Genomic DNA, 19,820 nt, shown 5'->3' with positions numbered 1-19,820 from the left:
AAAGTTTATAATTATTATTCTTTTAATTTAAATATGTTTAAACTCAATCAATTTATTGTTTAAGCGATAAACATTTAACTATGTATCTTTTATATAAACGCGAATCTACAATATTCACATAACGTTAACCAGTATTGCAGTCGTGGTCAGAGATTTGTTAATGAAGTTTTATGTAAATCGACACATCTGTTTACTAAATAATCTATTCATTAAAACTAATGCCTGTAATTCATTTAGTGTATTTAAAATATTTGAACCTCAGTACGCATTCTAGTCCCAATGTAGTAACTTAATTTAAGGGGCTTAATTTTTAATTTGTTAAGTTAACCTACTTAAAATGTTAATTCATAGTGTATTTATTTTGTTAATTCTGGAATTCCTTGATGGTGAGTATTTTATTATAATACCTTTACAATTTGACAAAAAATTAAACGAAAAAAATGAAAAGTGTGGAACGACAAATTGAAACTTGTCAAATATTTTTTATCAGCCCTGCGATTCTGTAACTCACTTCACGAACTCACACAGCGGTTTTCGCATCGGCGGTCGCTCTCAAATCAGTCGTGAAGCAGTCATTTTATGACTTGGCATTCTGAAAAGGTGGGAGCTTGTACTTTATTGTTTATCAGAATGCCAAATCATAAAATTACTGCTTCACGACTAATTTGAGAGAGACCGCCGGTGCGAAAACCGCTGTGTGAGTTCGTGAAGTGAGTTACAGAATCGCAGGGCAGAAGTTTTCAGCAAGACAAAATTGTGACATACGTTTAATATTTCATATTTATAGGAGTACTAGCTGGCCTGGCGAACATCGTACCGCCTAACAGTCGATTCTTTATTTTTTTTTAATACTTATTCTGCTATTCGGGACACCGGTCTAGCTAGTAAGATAAAAAAAAGAAAGTTGATAATACAACAAATACATTATGTCAAAAAATAAAAATTTACCTTCCCGGAACCCCTCCACTAACACTTGAACTTTATGATATGGTATTAAAGTTCAAATTGCCTTTAAATATTATTACGAATATTTTGTATGGGAATATAGGAGTGTTATTTTTCGACTTTTTCACTCAATTTTTTTGAATTTTTCTCTCCGTAAGAACCATCCCCGTACTTCAAGGTATATTATAAAAAAAGAATCAGACATATCGGTCAAGCCGTTTTCATGTTATGTCGTGACAACGGAAAACGGGTTTAATTTTTATATATAAAGATTTATAGTAGGTATACATTACGTATTACCAATTAGTATCTTTTATTAATTAATCGTAACATAATTCTGATTTAATTAAATGAGATATGTTTACTTTTTTTAGATATAGTAACGGGTTATTTTGAGTATGTTTTTTTTTGTTAATAATTTTTGCAATTCTTGTACTCTCTACCCTCTGTCGGTGTTTCTTTTTCATTATTCCACATTAGGGTTGCCTGGAAGAAATCGCTTGGTAGCGATAAGGCCGCCCGTTGCCTTATAACTTTTTGTAACATGTTTTTTGTACTTTTGTTATGTGTATGTTTGTGAATAAGGTAATAAAGCATAAATAAATAAATAAATATGTATACCATTACTACAAAAACAATTGAGAGCAATTTTTGGTCATCTCAACCCTAAAATGTTGAGTTCAAACCCTGGCTTCATCTACAAATATTTCCATGTTAACACTTTCTCAAAAAAACATCATGAAACAAGCGCTGTCCTGCAGTAAAACCCATGGCATGGCTGGCTGGTCACCTACTTGTGTCTGTGTTAAATTAAGATGTTTTTTTACCATGTGTACTGGTAAAAAAACATCATCATGATACATTTATTGTTCCACATTAGAGTTGCCTGGAAGAAATCGCTTGTTAGCGATAAGGCCGCCCGTTGCCTAATAACTTATGTAACCTGCTTTCTTTATATGTATGTTTTTGTATACGGTAACGAAGTGTGAATAATTAAATAAATACTTTCTCAAAATACATCACAAATCCAGCGCTATCCAGCAGTCTAAACCTCATGTGGAATTGACTCTCAGTTGGGGTCTTCTCTGGACTATACGACCTCCAACTGTTCAAAAAGATCACACTCTTGCCGCATAGGCCGGCAATGTACCCACTTAAATGGCTGTCCATGGGCCCTTTTGTAGCAACGTATTCCATAAATGTGTACCAATTACTTCCGCGCATATGGTCTTGTTAGCATATGCGCCGGGCTTTGCGTAGGGTATATTTGTATGTGCAAAATGCGAATTAATATGCGTTTTCTATCCAATTTTGAAAATATTTTTCAATTATAGTGATTTATCAGGGGGCAAATGGGAAGGATGAGTAAGTGATACCGCCGCCCATTCACATTACCAGACGGCTTGCGTTGTAAGAATTGGTACGCTCTTCTCTTGAAGGACCCTTAGTCGAATTGGTTCGGAAATACTTCAGTGGGCAGCTGGTTCCACATAGTGTTGGTGTGCGTTAATCTGCCTTAAATAATTAGTGTGGAATTTAGAAACATTCATGGCTACTTTAAAGTTGGAAGGTGAACTTCTGAACAGTGACTTGGTGACCAAACCATTGCCGAAGATCCTTATATTTATTTTATTTTTGTTCTCAAACATCACACATGTTGAAATGATTTCATGATTATCCGAAAATCTATATATTTAAAAATGAAACCCGTTTTCCGTTGTCACGACATAACAGGAAAACGGCTTGACCGATTTGTCTAATTCTTTTTTTATAATATTCCTTGAAGTACGAGGATGGTTCTTACGAAGAGAAAATTTAAAAAAAAATTAGTGAAAAAGTCTAGAAACAACACTTTCTATACCATACAAAATATTCGTAATAATATTATTTAAAGGCAATTTGAACTTTAATACCATATCATAAAGTTCAAGTGTTAGTGGAGGGGTTCCGGGAAGGTAAATTTTTATTTTTTGACATAATGTATATTTTGTTGTATTATCAACTTTCTTTTTTTTATCTTACTAGCTAGACCGGTGTCCCGAATAGCAAAATAAGTATTAAAAAAAAAATCGACTGTTAGGCGGTACGATGTTCGCAAGGCCAGCTAGTATGTTATAAAAAGAATGTACTCGTGTGAAAATTACATAAGAAGACAGCGCTAATCAGATCCATGCAAATTTCTGATTTTTTTTTGTCTAACCTATAAAAAAAATCAAATAAAACATGTTCGTTATGGAACATAAGATACAGGTATCACTTATTCCACGTCATTAAATTTGAATCGGTAGACATCCCTACTCATCGGCAAAGAAGACAGAGAGTGTAGGCCGAGAGAAAAAGCCGGCGTAAAAAACTCTCGGTACCCTTTTAAAGTATCAAATCATCAAACAACACTTATTTCAAAACAAATATCGCAACTTAATTAGAAGTAGCCTGTCTAGCATAAGTATCATGTAATTGTTTATTAAATCTATAAATCTTAACAGATTAATTGGTACATAAACTTACAAAACGGATTCATACTACGACTGTCGAAACAAAATCCTTTGCAATTTAGTATAAACAGTAACTTCAGCCCTGCTATTCTGTAACTCACTTTTCGAATTTGGCATTCTGAAAAGGTGGGAGCTTGTAGTTTATTGTTTATTAGAATGCCAAATCATAAAATGACTGCTTCACGACTGATTTGAGAGCGACCGCCGATGCGAAAACCGCTGTGTGAGTTCGAAAAGTGAGTTACAGAATCGCAGGGCTGTACTGTAACTTCACAGAGTCCAAGGTTGCGACATATATAAATACACGTATACTGAAGTAAACTTATGTTTATTTACCTATTATAAACCTAAGGTATATAGAAAGAAAGAACAAACGTTTATTTGATTAAAAATCTATCACTTTAATAAAATATATTAAGGGTCTGTTTCACAATGTATGGATAAAGTACCAAATAGCTATGCAACACATAAATTATTTGGAAGATAAATTGTGCTATTTGACATTCATCGGACTAATAACCTATGATGGACTTTATGTGACGAATAGCGCTATCTGACAGCCGTGAAACGCAACAATAGTGTTTATCCTACCAATAAGTAATAAATAGCTAATTTGGAACTTATGTAGAACTTATCCGTACATTGTGAAACAGACCCTAACTGTTTTCATTATTACCCTAATGTCAGTGAAAATGAACGAGACTTACTAAAATCATATTCGACATTTATGTCAATCTCAAAATAAATCGTAATATTTGTAATAAATAAACACTTATCAGCCGGATGCACACATATGTATGTTTCCGATTCTCAAGCGTAGGTGTACCCTATCGACCTCTGAATTGCAAATATATGTTACGAAAAACACTTTGGCAGATTAATTATTAGTACATTCATAATCCAGTGACTCTACAACCCCATGCGTCTTAGTTATATTACATTTGCTTCTTCAATGATTTTTATGATAGGTGAACAGCTTTCAGTGCCTGAAATTTGTCAAGCTTTGAATCTTAGGCATACCGGTTTTCTTACAAGCAAGCAACGTTAGGCTAGTGTACTTTGGACTCTTATCAATGAGGTTGTAGGTTTGATCCTCGGTTGTGCACCAATGGACTTTCTATTCCGGCTTTTAACATGAGCGCGAAGAAAACTACGTTGGTTCACAGCCAAAATCTCAGTGCACATTTAGGTCACTACGCCAACACTGATCCATAACCCAAAACCCGAATTCTGTCTACACATATAGTTGTAAGTTACTTAACAATAATAGCCTTTTCAGATACTTTTACACTTAAACACATTCAAGTTTCTATCATCTTTTTCTTTTTCGGCCGGTTTGGCTTGCCTCACTGATAAATGGTCATGAAACAGATATAGAAATCTAAGGCCCAGACCTAAAAAGGTTGTAGTGCCACTGATTTATTGACGTGACAACGTCTTATAATTCGATGGAGCCGGCTGCACGCACGAAAAAACATGACTCATGCGGCGTTACCTCGCTCTGAGGCGTTCCATTTAAAATTGACATAATTGTATTTATGCGAACAAATAAATCTAACTTGATCAATTCAATTGTGATTTCTATTTACCTCCTTCTCTATATCCATACAAAATACCTATCAAACAAATAAAATTTAATTTTTATTTTGAAAAATGCAACCATCCCATCAATATTTTTTATGACGTTGTCACGTTCAACTATTGTCAGTAAACCGACTTTACAGACAACCGATTTTTTTGTATCGTATTTCAATTTATTAAACCGGGAGTCATCTGCGAGAGGCAATGTTCTCTTTCCTTAGAAATAAATAAAATAATTGTCTTACATTTTGTCCTTGCCAATAGTGGGTAAAACGATCAATGTGGCACTGTGCCCGAACACAAGATTAATTAGTTCACGAGAAAATTCGTAGAAAATAAGATGAAGCTACGAAGAACGGCGTCGCTAATACATTATACGTTTTAGTAAAGTCAAAGCAATGCAAGCTAAAGTTCAAGCATTTATTAAATATATCTTATCTACTCTCACATACGGCTGCGTCACGTGGATATACAACAGAAAAATAAATTATGCCCTAAAACAGATTGAGCGGGGCATATAGCAAGATGTACCTAAAGATAAAAGGTGGAATTTAAAGATACCGATATGGAAAATATCAAAGGTATGGAGAAGAGGGAAAGAAAGAAAGGTAAATAGAAGAAATAGGAGAGTTACAAACTGGAGTAGGAGACCCGTGAAGGGGTTCCTATCAATGATACTAAACGAAGCCAGGATATGAGGATCTAAGCTGTAAATCTAATTTTGTAAGGATTGGAAATTAAACGGGCTTTTATATTATTTATTAAATATATGACAATTCTTCATTGCTCAGTAATAAAAATTTGAGATCAGACCGTAACGGGCGATCGATCTCCTATCAGCATCCCAGTAACCAAACCCTACAAAGACAATCCATTTTTGGCGACGGATAAAATGCTCTTTTTCGTTCCATTTTACCGAGTTTACACTCAAATTTGATAATCAATGAAAACCAAATAAAGTAAATAAAACCGTACAAATAACATTAAAATATACATGTCTATGTTTAAAACATAACAAACAGATTTTTAATTATTTAAAAAACTGGTGTAAGTTAAAATCTGTTAAAATAATTAACTGTTGAAATATAGCTTTCGACAACTGTCATTTTCATACAAAGGTCTATCTACAGACACCGATCCGACCTCCCATGGATAGCTTGTATCGATATGGCTATTACAATCCGTCGATTGGTTATTGGCACACAACATTTAGATTAAGATTTCGATAAGATTAGACTCAGATGGTTAAAAATGGATTGGGATAGGTTATTGGGTTCGAGCGTAAATCAATTTCAAACGACTCTCGTTTAAAAGCTTAAAAACTTCAAATATTTCGAGCGAATACAAATTGTTTGCTCTTGTATGAACGCAACAATAGCAATATTCAGAATTGCAATATTGAGTTACGTCATGAAATAAATGCTTTATATTAAATTGATGGCAATTTTTATTTTTAAACATGCAGCTTGATTTTTTGTGAACAGCTATTGACAGATATACACAAATGATGTAGGCGGGAAGTACCCACGTCTTATTCTTTGTTCATAAAATATAAATTCGTACAATTGAAGGATTTTTTCGAAAATCTATATTTATTCTGTCGTTTTTCACTGTTAACACAATGTGATACAAAGAAATTAAAAAGTACTTTATACAAAAGAGTGCCTTTAGACTTATTTAAGAATAAGGGCTGTTCGATAATGTATGAAGTCCCTTAACGGCGTGGGATAAATGTATTTTTATTTTATTAAAACGGTTACAAAAATGTATACAAATACAATAGAATGTGTCGATGTAAAGTATCCAGCTCTTGATACTTTAGACAAATTTAATTGTTAGAAAATTTAAGATTGTGGTGACTATTATATATTGAGTCACAACGGCGCCTATTTTACAGAAAGGGAGAAAAGACAAGGATTTAAGTTTTACGGATAAGACATCATATTATAATAATAATTCTTTATTTTCTCCCATATAACATTTGAAACATAAATAGTTATTTCGACTATGTGTTTGTGTGTTGTTCCTACGAGAATGTATGTGCGTGCTCCTATTTCACCATGCCTCCCGCTGATAGAGGACATGTCTTTGTTTTTAATTAATGTTATTATTAATTACTTAAGATGTCATGTAGAACAAGGTGTAATGGTTGCAGCTCCTTACAAACGTTGTGTAAAAAACATGGCGATTAAAAAGAGTGGCTGAGAGTTCATTGGCAGTTCTTCTTTTCCGTACTACGCCCTTGATTTGAGAACTGGCACTTTTTGCCTACCTCATGTAATTTAATACATTTTCTTTTTTTTCCTTTTCTCACAGTGGTTGCCTGAAAGAGATCGCTCGAAAGCGATAAGGCCGCCAGTTGCCTTTCCTTTACCTGTAATTTTGTTAAATTTTTATATCATAAAGCAACAAAATAAATAAATAAAATAAATGTAAAGTTAGAAGCATTTTGACGATCATAAGTGCACATTGTGTTACCTATATGATTAAATGATTTTTGACTTTTGAAACAAAAACGATAAGGTATTAGAAGACTAGTTTCCAAGCTAGGTAATAACCTGTGATATGGATAACCAGAAAATATATTATACGATTGAACTGTTTGCAGCCTCATCATCCCTAACGATATCATGTGTGATGCCGCGACTGAAGCACGGAAGAGTACGTCTGAAGCAGAGAGCCAGGATTGCTAAGTTCGATTGTCAAACGAAGTACCAACTTGTTGGCAACGTGTATACCTATTGTCGTGATGGAGAATGGGATGTACCATTTCCCGTTTGTGTTCGTGAGTATTTTTTGCACGTGTACGTAATTAGTAAGTCGATTAAGAATTCATTTCAATTATTGTATTCTCTCTACATTTTAAGACCTTCTGTCTAACACAGGTACTCTTACATTTAGCCTCACCCAAACGAGCATTTGCCCTAAATAGAAGAGAGCCAATTATTTATTTATAATAATATGTCTGTCACTTGTTTATCTACGAAGTTTTGTTGAGAAAATAAATAAAGATTATTATTATTACTATTGTATCGAGCGGTGTGGCCTCGGCGTACGACTATCATCCCTGGTTAGACGATTGAATACTGCACCAATGAACAGTCTATGTTATATTAACACTAGCTCTTATGGAGAATGAAAACATCGTTAGGAAACCGTGCCTTAGACTTAAAAAGGCGATGGCGTGTGTCTGGCTCAAAAAGCCAACCTGCCCTGCGATTCTGTAACTCACTTCACGAACTCACACAGCGGTTTTCGCATCGGCGGTCGCTCTCAAATCAGTCGTGAAGCAGTCATTTTATGATTTGGCAATCTGAAAAGGTGGGAGCTTGTAGTTTATCGTTTATTAGAATGCCAAATCATAAAATGACTGCTTCACGACTGATTTCAGAGCGACCGCCGATACGAAAACCGCTGTGTGAGTTCGAAAAGTGAGTTACAGAATCGCAGGGCTGTACCTATTAGAAAAAATAAATGATTCCGAAACAGATACAGAAATCTAGGCACAGACTTAAAAGGTTTCAAAGCCACTGGTTCTATGTTTATCGACTAATAATAAATATTTTAAAATATGGCATTTAAAACATAACCTTTGGTTTTTTGGTTTTCGGGAGTTATGACTCTATTCATAATTAGTTAAATAAAAATTTATACATAAAGTCAAAATAATTCATTGAGATGCCATTGCTACCATACTACTTTTACAATCATTGACAACCAATTCCTAAAACGCGGGCAACGCATTTGCGAACCTTCTGGCAATGTAAGTATCCATGGGCGGCGGAATCACTTATCATCAGATGAGCCTCCTACACGTTTACCTATTCACTACTAAATCACACGCTAACATTTGTTAAAGGGCCGTTCAAGTACCAGATTTACTGCAATTAATCCCCTCCCCCTTCTTCCTCTTGTCAGCAAAAGTAAGCAAAGCTCTCAAAAATAATAGTACATAAACGTATTAATTTTTGTGAAGGAATCCTCGAAAATGCATTTCGTTTTCAAGCATAGACAATGTGTGGGTAATATGTGTAAAAAAGTAAATAATTAATAATCACCAAATAAGAAAATTACAGACCCCCTCCCTCCGTCACTATAGTGGTTACGTACTTGAACGGCCCTAAAGTTTCGTGGTAATCAGGCCCAAATTTGTATAAAAATATAATTTTTTGTCATAAAATTAGTATTTAACCAATTTTTTTAATGTGCAAACTTGATACATATCAATTTCGTCAATTTCCAATTTTTTTAAAAGCCACAATTTTTAATGTCTTTACTGAGAGTAATAGAGAGCTGATTTAGTATCTTTTAATCACCAGGGCCCGGGTGTACGGTTCCTTCAATCAAGAATGGAGTTAGAATGAGCCAGTTTGAAGATGCCTGGATCACGTACTTCTGTATGCCAGGCTTTCAGCTCGTGGGCTCCCAGGTCATCTACTGTGATGGGACCAGGTGGAATGCCTCTGCCCCGACGTGTGTTGGTAATAGACTATACCTTCTTTAGTCATCTTTATTTTATTTTTTTCCTGTCAAATTCTGTTTAAGTATTGTTAATAGAATTAAATAAATAATATACTTATAATTATACTTTTATACGCTACTAGCTGGCCTGGCGAACATCGTACCGCCTAACAGTCGCTTCTTTATTTTTTTAAAATACTTATTGTGCTATTCGGGAAACCGATCTAGCTAGTAAGATAAAAAAAAGAAAGTTGATAAGACAACAAATACATTATGTCAAAAAATAAAAATTTACCTTCCCGGAACCCCTCCACTAACACTTGAACTTTATGAAATGGTATTAAAGTTCAAATTGCCTTTAAATGTTATTACGAATTTGTATGGGAATATAGAAAAGTGTTGTTTTTAGACTTTTCCACTCAATTTTTTTTTAATTTTCCTCTCCGTAAGAACCATCCCCGTACTTCAAGGAATATTATAAAAAAAGAATCAGACAAATCGGTCAAGCCGTTTTCATGTTAAGTCGTGACAACGGAAAACGGGTTTCAATTTTATATATAGATATAAAAACTTTATTCTCTCAGCTACAGATACCGTAGAGAGTCCCAAACTTAGCTGTGACTTTGAGAATCCAGACCTCTGTGGATGGAGACAGGATGAACTCCACGATTTTGACTGGAGACGCCTGAATGGCAAGACACCAAGCACATTTGTGTATACGGGTCCTTCCTACGACCACACTTTGGGGAAAGGCAAAACTGGTAAGGAATGAATCCGTTGTACGGTTGTATCATGATGCACTTTTTTGTGGAAAACTATAGCACTGCTCCGGTTTTCCTTCGGCTGAACTAAATGCAACTTGATTCAGGTTCAATATAATGCTTTATTAATAAGGTTAATTATAATAAAATACTAAAACAACATTGGCGTTCAAGAAAAGAGCGTACCAATTATTAAAAGGCCGGCAACGCACCGCGAGCCCTCTAGCATTGAGAGTGTCCATGGGCGGTGGTATCACTTAACATCAGGTGAGCCTAGTTCCAGTTTGCACCCTGTTCTATAAAAAAAATTGATGACATTTTTACTAGTACATTCTATCCATATTTTACATTTGGATTTGTAGTATTCTGTTAGCTGCCTGAATATAGTTGGGACCAACTTTTAAATATAGTGTTTTTAATAACGTTTATTAAAACCTAAACATATAAATCCAATATACAGTATTTCCAATTTCTTAGCCTACATAGTAATAGTACTTAAAAATGTATATAAGTAATATTATTAAGGATTTTTTCTAAATGAAAACACAAAATTGTTTCTCTGAAATACAAAGTTTTTATTTTATTTATCAAATTTTAAAATATAATGCACTTATGATCTAACTATTATAATTATTCTTACCTGAAATACAAAGAAACGACATTTAATGTTCATTTATCCTTTAATCTATCTTTTTACACTATAATCCACTAAATTAATTTACACGTCATCCGCCATTTTATCGCGTGTCACTCCGATGCGTCAAATTCAAATTAATGAAATATCATTCCATTACATCTCCCCCCCTAAGAGAAAAAATTCTGAATAATATATCTACACACTATACTTAATAGCTATCTTCATATTCGTTTCCTTATATTTCATCTTCTTCAGATTCTGTTGTAACCGGTTGTAATTTTGTTATGTGGAATAAAGTTGATTCTGTTTTTCTGTTACCAGTGTCAATCCTGTAAATGGAGTTCGATATTTTCCCTACTATCTTAAAAGGACCTATTTTTAATTCGTCTAATTTCTTTCTATTCAGTCTATTTCCATTCTCAACATATACACTGTCTCCTATATTAAACTCTTGCATTTTTCTTTTTCTATCAAATATTTTCTTATTATACTTGTGGGATTTTATTGTATTTTCTAATGCCAATCTTTTATCAGCAATCCACTTGTCTTCTCCCTCTATTATTTTTAATTCATTTGGTAGAATGCTGACATTTGTACCATCCAGTAAATATTTTGGTGCAAAACCTGTAACGGAGTGTTCTGTTTCATTATATTTCTCTATACATTCTCTTGCCACTGTTGTCCATGTTCTCTTATTATTTTTCTCATTTATTCTACATCTTATTTTATTAACTATTGTTTGATTTAACCTTTCATTCAAGCCATTTGAGAATGGTGTATTCACAGCTGTAAAAATTAATTTCACATTATTTTCATTTAGATATTGCTTAAATTCTCTTGAATTGATGCCTGGATATTGATCTGTCAAAATTATTCCAATCTCATCTGTTTCTAGTACATTCTTTGTTAGTTTTATAAAATCACTTGCATTCTGTGTTTTTGACGTCACAATAAATGCATATCTTGTATAATGGTCTACTAAAAGGTGTAGGTACTTTTTTGTTGATCTAGATCCTCCAAAGCCACCTATAGTATCCATTGACATTATCTCAAATGGTTTTGTTGCTGGTCCCAGTTGTGACATTAATCCAAATTTTCCTTGACCTCTTGATTTATTTTTTATGCATATTTCACATGTTTTACAAATATTTATGATATTCTTTGTTATAGTTGAGTTTTTCTTGAAGATCATACCTTCATATTTTCTTATCTCGTTGAACAAATCAGTAGTGTTGTTGAGTTCGTCCCTGTTTAACTTATTCAAGATAAAACCAGGTAAACCAGTTGCAATTAGATCTATCATTGTTCTGGAATCTATCGATTTATTTATGTCTAGTATAAGCCGTTCTTTTTTTATAGCATAATCAATTAACAGCCCTTCTTTATACTTGAATGTGAAAGCAGTTGTGACTACATCCCACCCTTGGTTCCTAAAAGTTTCTAAAAATTTGTCTTTCCATTCATTCCATTCAGAATTTACTGATAGTTTAATTACCATCGAGCTATACCAATCCAAACTGGAGTTTTCTAAAAATAATCTCAATATATCTATTTTTGTTTCATCTTTTGTTATATTAAAACGCTCACACTCTTTTTCAAAATTCTCTATCCATTGCACTGCATTAGGATTCTTACTTGTGAATTTTTCAATAATAAATTTCTCTGAAACATGTTTTAAATTATGTTGATTTTCTTTTTTTGTCGTAGATTCTATTAATTTTTCCAGGATATGTTGCAAATTATCATCATTGCCTCTTGGTTGTTTTGTGCTCATTTCCTCTAAATATTGATCTAAAAATTGCATATTACCTTCCTCATCTATATATGTTTTCTTTAGATCTTCATCTAATTTTACCCATATCTTTCTGCTTTGGTGCCTTTTCTTTATACTATTTTTTATTTTTGAAAAGTGTTTAATTCAACTATATATTTATGATGAATTACCGGCTTCATGTCATCAGGTAAAACATAACATTTTCCTTCTTCTGTCAATATTGATGTTATGGCCAATATATTAGATTTGCCATCGATTGAGGCTATCATCGTAAACTCAAATTGCAGCCGGTCCATCTTTTTTTAATAAACAAAAATGTCGTTTTATAAGTAATATTATTAAGGATTTTTTCTAAATGAAAACACAAAATTGTTTCTCTGAAATACAAAGTTTTTATTTTATTTATCAAATTTTAAAATATAATGCACTTATGATCTATTATAATTATTCTTACCTGAAATACAAAGAAACGACATTTAATGTTCATTTATCCTTTAATCTATCTTTTTACACTATAATCCACTAAATTAATTTACACGTCATCCGCCATTTTATCGCGTGTCACTCCGATGCGTCAAATTCAAATTAATGAAATATCATTCCATTACATGTATAAATAGAAAATTAAAAGAAATGCGATACTTATTCGTTGAGCGAGGAAAGCACCAGCCCTGCGATTCTGTAACTCACTTTTCGAACTCACACAGCGGTTTTCGCATCGGAAGCACAATAGGAAGAAACTGCTTTCAGCTTACTTATTGTGATATTATTATTACGACAGCTTCTTAAACACCTACAAAATGTAACAATTAAAACTCACTGTTTTGTATAAAATATTTTACTTTCAATCGGTTTACACAAAATATATTTTACATGACTTATAAGCCGCTTCAAATGTATAGAAGGCCTTGGTACTGTACCGTCATGTACATCTTCGTACTGTTAGTAGATTCTACAAAGATCCACCCTGAATCTCTCTGTGTACGCTTCCTCTAACTAAAACAGAGTAAAATCTTAGTTTTGAACTTTCAGGGTATTATATGTATATAGAAAGTACATCAAAATTAGAAAATGACACAGCGCGTTTCATATCACCGATTTATGATACTTCATATGCAAAGGACGGGTGCTTTTCGTTTTGGTACCACATGTTTGGAAAGTGAGTATCTTTAAACATTGTGTTCTTATTATCTATGTATATATATATATCTCTTTTAATTATACTATAGTAGTCATAACTAACCATAACATTGACATATTTGCGTGGATTAAGAAACTAGACGGGCACCCATTTGCCAAAATTCTAAACGTTTTTGAAATAAGATAGATTTATCTCTAAGTTTTGAAATGTCACTCTAAGAACAGAGTAGAGACACGATAGATACCTTTCGTAGTTTCTTATTATTATATATATTAGTAGCTATTCTCCTCGCTATAATATAGCGATTGTATATTGTACTATTACCTAGATATCTCTAATGGACCGAAAGCTGCGCTTGAGTCACTGAGTTAGCGCATGTAATTTCGCAAGTAAATTGAATTTAATATTCATAAATAACAGAACGTGCGGTGGATTAAGAGTTTACCAGAAACCCGACAGTGTTGACATAACTACTATGCGACAACCAGAGAACCGAGATAAATATATTCTATTCGAGCAATGGGGAAATCTCGGTAACTTCTGGTTTCAATCAGTAACAAATCTCACTGATGTTTCGGAAAGCTTCCAAGTAAGGGACAATTTTATTATTATTTTATTAATTTTTTTAAAATTTTTTATTTGTATTAAAGAATTTAAACTTTTTAAATATCAGTTACAAAGAAAAATATTTTTTATTAAATTAATTTTTTTTTATTATCTTATTCAGATCACAATTTTAAATTGGTACCTAATATGTAAATATCAGTTACAAATAAAATTTAATTTTTTATTTAAATGTTTTATTCGGAATAAAATTTACATTGTTACAAGGTATAACATTATTAAAAAAAAAATGTGTTTAATTTTTATTATGCCCATAAAGAAAATTACTTAGTTTGTTTAATTTTTTTACTTACCAGCAATAAATAAATATGAGTCTTGGAATTCTTTTTAAATTGAACAACTACGTGTTTTTGGCCTTGATGCAATAAACTAGGCGGATATCGGATGTAGGACTTCCGGTTTTACATTGTATTTTGTATCCATAGATTATAATAGAAGGCATCCGGGGTTCAAGTTACACAAGTGACATAGCCATTGATGACGTCTCGATACTTCAAGGGGAGAATTGCACTAAAGCAGCCATGTCTGCTGTTACACCCAGTCCTCCTCTAGATATACGTAAGTATATTGAAGTTAACTTAGAACTTAATATTTTGTTCCTATAATAAGTTGTTTATTAATTATATGATATAGCCTAAGATAGCCTTAATGCTAGCATAATACTAAAGACAGTCATGTCATTTATTTATTTATACTTTATTACCTTAATCAAAAACATACACATAACAAAAATAAAAAACAGGTTACAAGAGTTATAAGGCAACGGGCGGCCTTATCGCTAACAAGCGATTTCTTTCAGGCAACCCTAATGTGGAACAATGAAAAAGAAACACCTACAGAGGGTAATAAATTAAGGAAAATCTAAAGATAAAATAACAATAATAATAAATAAAAATATGTAGCAACAAAAAATTAAAATACATTCAAAAGATTAACAGAGTCACAATAATTAATACATATCAGCAGAGCTAATTACGAGGCAGATAGAAAATGATCATAAAGGAGCTTCTTAAATAAATTTAAGGACTGAGCTCGTCTAATATCAATAGGAAGGGAAGTCCATAGCAGGATACTTATTTTTTATAAGTTAAATGAGATAGTTCTGTTTGGTAGCTTTCAGTCTGCTTTGAGATCTTATCCAGAACGGTTGTTTTATTCTATCCTAATTACTATTTTTTTGTTTTTTATACACAAAATACTTTATTAAGCTGAAGATTGAACATTTAAGTACATAACGTAACAAAACTAGATTATACAAGTACATGTAAATAAAATAATATATTATCGGTCTTACTAATAAAAAATCACTATACATGCGTTATAACAAGGTGATAGTAATTCAGTGAATAGAGCTTGTACAGGGCATAAACACCTCTTTGACCAATAATCGATGTGTATTGGTTGAATAACAAAACGACCCTTATTTATTGTTACCCTGGCAACCCGCCGTGTTTGATTGACGTTTGATTTAATAATTCTGATACAACTCATAATTCTAATGTAAGTTGTATTTATTTTATCAACCAAAGCAATTATATACACATTTACTTAATATACTAATTACATTTTATTATTTGCAGCTAATAGAAACTCCAAAACCTCAGACAAAGAGGACTAGAATTTTACATAAAAAGCCGCGTTCTGCAGTACAAAAGTTAGAAGAGGTTAGTATCAATGTGATAGAGAAAGGACTATTTCATTCAAAACCCCTCAACGATCATACTTAAATTTTTTAGGCATCTCAAATAGTGGAAAGTGCCAAACTCCGCAACACGGTAGTGTTCCAGTGTTGCAGGAAGAGCACGAAACAAAACAAAGGCAGATGGCTGAAACACATGAGCTCAAACAGAAGCAACTTGCCGAAGCTCACGAAAACGCTAGACAGGAGCGAGACTCAAATTGTTACAGCAGCAATTAAATGAATAATAAAATACTTATAAAAAAAAAACCCCTGTTCTAAATGAAATATAACTTTTTATTTTTTTCAAGTCCTTAACTATCCACACCTATGTAAATAAAACAGCCTTAAAGATATGTTTCAATAAAAGCAGCTCTAGCAGCTTGTCCAGCCAGATTGCTCGGCGGCGTCTAGGTTGGCCTTGGTTCTTCTGGAGCATTCTCAGTGTCATCATACGTAACATCCAGGTCCTCTTTGATATCAACAGCAATATTGTGGAGGATTGCCAGTGCTACTATATATAATTTGGCATTTTCTAATGACACTGAGAAGCCATGAAGAAGACACCTAAATCGAAAACCCTCCACCTCTATTACTCTTTTCGACATCAGCTCGCACTATGTCACAGATCTTCATAACATACTTTTTTGAAACGAGGTATTTTGTTTTGAAATCGCCATGCGAAAGTAATAACGGATTGCACCGAGTTTGGTATGTTTAGACTTTCCTTGAAGGCGGCAAATCTTCAATCGTATGTATTGGCTGCTTATCAATATTATCTAAATCTTCCATTTGATCTAAAAAATCTATTTTCAACAAATACAAATACCTACTAACTTAAATCTTTCCTTGAACTAAACAGTCAAAAAATGCTATCAAACGCGAAATCAGATAAAATTACGCAATTTTTGTCGTATACACCCGTTAAACTAGGCCTCTGCGTTGTTTAAGCATTGTACAAGTCTTCATACAAACCAGACACTTGTTATAACAGCATTATACATCAACCTTGTCAATTCAGGAATTATTAGTAACATTTTTCTTATAACAGGCTTATACAATGTGCATAAATCTTTATTAGTAAGACCGTATAAATATTGTGTGATGTCTAATTGTAATTGTCTAACGATTTGACATTTAGATCCCACAGATAATATCAAAAAAATCGACAATAAAAAATGTCATTAAATTCAAAATTTCACTTACACAACCTCTAACTACCTTGGTATTTAGCAAAAGAAACCACGGCTAATTATAAGTATTATGTGACTTATATCTAAAACGACGGTGCTAATAAAATTAATACTCACATAACATTAAAGTCTGCGCGGAAAGATAAAAGAAATGAATCGAAAAAAAAATCATTTGCTGTGCGTCATTTTATTTATTACCTATTAAGTATCAAATTTATTGTCGAACTATAATGTAATAGTTGTCAACATAGCAAAAAAGTTATTAAGCACTGCTGCAACCTCTAATCCCACGACGGTTCTCTTTGCGCATAGACTATCAAATTTAAGAATAAAAACATTACAAACGGTAAATATGAAGATTAGCTAATATTCCCCTATTTCAGCTGACACGTGTGTTGGACGCTGCTCGGTGTACGACCCAACGGCGGAATCTCCTCACATGAGATGTGGCTGTTCCATCGCTTGCTTCTCCGATCATAACTGCTGTCCTGACTTCTTCGACGCCTGCATATTTGCGCCTGGTAAGATTTATTTAATTGTATACTTATAAATGCTTGCGGTTATTTATAAAAGCTGCTTTTTACAGATTCAACGATGTTGGACGAAGTATCTGCAAATACAGAAGAAGCACCTCAAACGCAAAAACTTATACAAACTACGCCTACTACTAAACAAACTACCTCGAAATCTACAACCACTTCTACAACCACCAGTACCACTACTACAACTACTACAACTACAACTCCCAAACCAACTACTAGGAGAACTAAACCGACAACTCCGAAGCTGACAACACGAAAAATAACCACAACCACAAAACCTCCACCCAAAACGACTCGTATTTTAACCACTAAAACTACTAAACCAACCACTGTAACTACTAGAAAAACCACTAAAGTGTTTACAACAACTCCAAGTTCTCATGGTATATCAAGAACCATAGATAACCATAATACATATCATGAATTGGTGGAAAAGGCGAAGAAGGAACAACGTATTGAAACAAAAACGCTTCATAGAGAAGAAAGTAAGACTTAGTTTTTAATTTAATATTCCAAATTCTAAAGAGCTTGTATACATAAAAGATTGGCCTAGTGGCTTCAGCGTGCGACTCTCATTACTGTGGTCGTAGATTCGATCACCGCCTGTGCACAAATTGACTTTGTGTGTATTAAACATTCGCTCGAACGGTGAAGGAAAACATTGTGAGGAAACCGGCTTCCCTTAGACAATCGACGGCGTGTTTCAGACACGCCCAGATTAATTTATTTTTGTTTTAAGGTTGTCTTATTTAGAACCTCGCTTAGTCTGATGAAGATCGCTGGTGATCTTCGAGGTAAATTGCGCCAATAGATTTTCACTTACCTATACTACATCAGTCTCTTTCTAAATTCGTCTTTGTCTGTCAAAGTGTGTTTACGTTTTGATAAAAAGAGACATATGTGTTTAGTTAAAAAAAGCAAGTAGTTGAGGTTTTATGAATATTCAGGATAGCTTTTAAATAACTTATGTATATATAAGAAACAAAAGAATTTCCATATATAAGAAATTAATTATAGAGTACCTACCTATTAACTAAAAAAATAGATTTGTCGCGATGAAAACAACACTTTCAACTAAATGTAATCCGTCTCTTTCGTTCAAACTGTGTTTACGCTCTGGTCAAAAGAGACAGATATTTAAGTAAAAAATTACAATTCTTGTCTCATTTTTATTAATATATATTTTAGTAGATAATTAAATGTTGTTGCAGCTGCCAAATCGGGAAGCGCGTGGAAAATCGTCCTAATATTAGGTATAATACTATGCGCTAGCGGTGGTGTATGGTTATTATACATGGGGCGTTCGGTGCGCGGACGCATCGCAATCGCGAGGTTACGAAGCCGCGGGCAGAACGACCAAGAAGTCAGATATCTGTCTACTGATGTTGATGATGATTAAAATTATTCTGTTATATTGACTTTTATTGACAAGATATGCGCTATGTAGTTTCAATATTTGTCATGGTAACACTTTTCTTAATTTATTTATGCATTCACACCTTTTTCCTGAGAAGACGGATCTCCACCTACGACGGTCCTTTCTACATAGGTATATATCTATGTAGCTCTTGCTTCATCAGCGCGATAATAATTATGGGTACTGTTGTCCCTTCTCTAGTACGTCCTGGATTTGGTCCAGGTATGCACAACCTCAGCAGTGTTGGCCTAGTGGCTTCAGCGTGTAAACTCTCTTTCCTAAGGTCGTAGACACATTGAGATATTATTTTGAAATTCAACTAGCCTTGTGTGCAAACTGTAATAACTTTCGCAGGGCATCGAACCCAGATAAGTTATTTTTATAAGTAAATAAATGACAATATATTGTTTTATAACATTACTGGTTTAATTTTTGTATATCAGAATTATTATTAGTAGTAAAATAGTAAAACAATATTGGCATTCAAGAAAAGAGCGTATCAAGTCTTAAAAGGTCGGCAACGCACTAGCGAGCTTTCTGGCAATGTAAGTGTCTATGGGCGGCGGTAGGT

At 33.4% G+C, this 19,820-nt stretch overlaps 2 protein-coding genes and 1 long non-coding RNA gene across 4 annotated transcripts; 2 read left to right on the top strand and 1 right to left on the bottom strand.

The window, feature by feature from the left end:
• The first annotated feature begins 237 nt into the window (after positions 1-237).
• On the top strand, positions 238-19,244 carry LOC125059272 (MAM and LDL-receptor class A domain-containing protein 1-like). Of its 2 annotated transcripts, none has more exons than XM_047663638.1 (10): positions 238-386; positions 7,630-7,806; positions 9,341-9,502; positions 10,073-10,243; positions 13,687-13,813; positions 14,216-14,384; positions 14,845-14,977; positions 17,674-17,811; positions 17,877-18,317; positions 19,044-19,244. In XM_047663638.1, the coding sequence occupies exons 1-10, from the start codon at positions 338-340 to the stop codon at positions 19,229-19,231; spliced, it is 1,755 nt and encodes a 584-aa protein (XP_047519594.1). In that variant the 5' UTR covers positions 238-337; the 3' UTR covers positions 19,232-19,244. The 2 variants fall into 2 exon arrangements, with proteins under 2 accessions (XP_047519594.1, XP_047519593.1); XM_047663637.1 differs by having other exon boundaries at positions 10,067-10,243.
• LOC125059273 lies at positions 10,753-12,783 on the bottom strand. The gene is made up of 2 exons (XM_047663639.1): positions 10,884-12,783; positions 10,753-10,802 (listed from the first exon to the last, which is right to left on the bottom strand). Exon 1 carries the CDS (start codon positions 12,682-12,684, stop codon positions 11,116-11,118), a length of 1,569 nt encoding a protein of 522 aa, XP_047519595.1. The 5' UTR covers positions 12,685-12,783; the 3' UTR covers positions 10,753-10,802; positions 10,884-11,115.
• LOC125059274 lies at positions 15,702-16,304 on the top strand. Its single transcript, XR_007118632.1, has 3 exons — positions 15,702-15,919; positions 16,000-16,083; positions 16,156-16,304. It is a non-coding gene; the product is annotated as an uncharacterized LOC125059274 (long non-coding RNA).
• Positions 19,245-19,820: the final 576 nt, after the last annotated feature.

The sequence above is a fragment of the Pieris napi genome, chromosome 19, assembly GCF_905475465.1.
Source record: "Pieris napi chromosome 19, ilPieNapi1.2, whole genome shotgun sequence".
NCBI classification, from domain to species: Eukaryota; Metazoa; Arthropoda; class Insecta; order Lepidoptera; family Pieridae; genus Pieris; species Pieris napi.
Note: the sequence above shows the minus strand (reverse complement) of the source record. Positions and strands in the feature narration are given on the sequence as shown.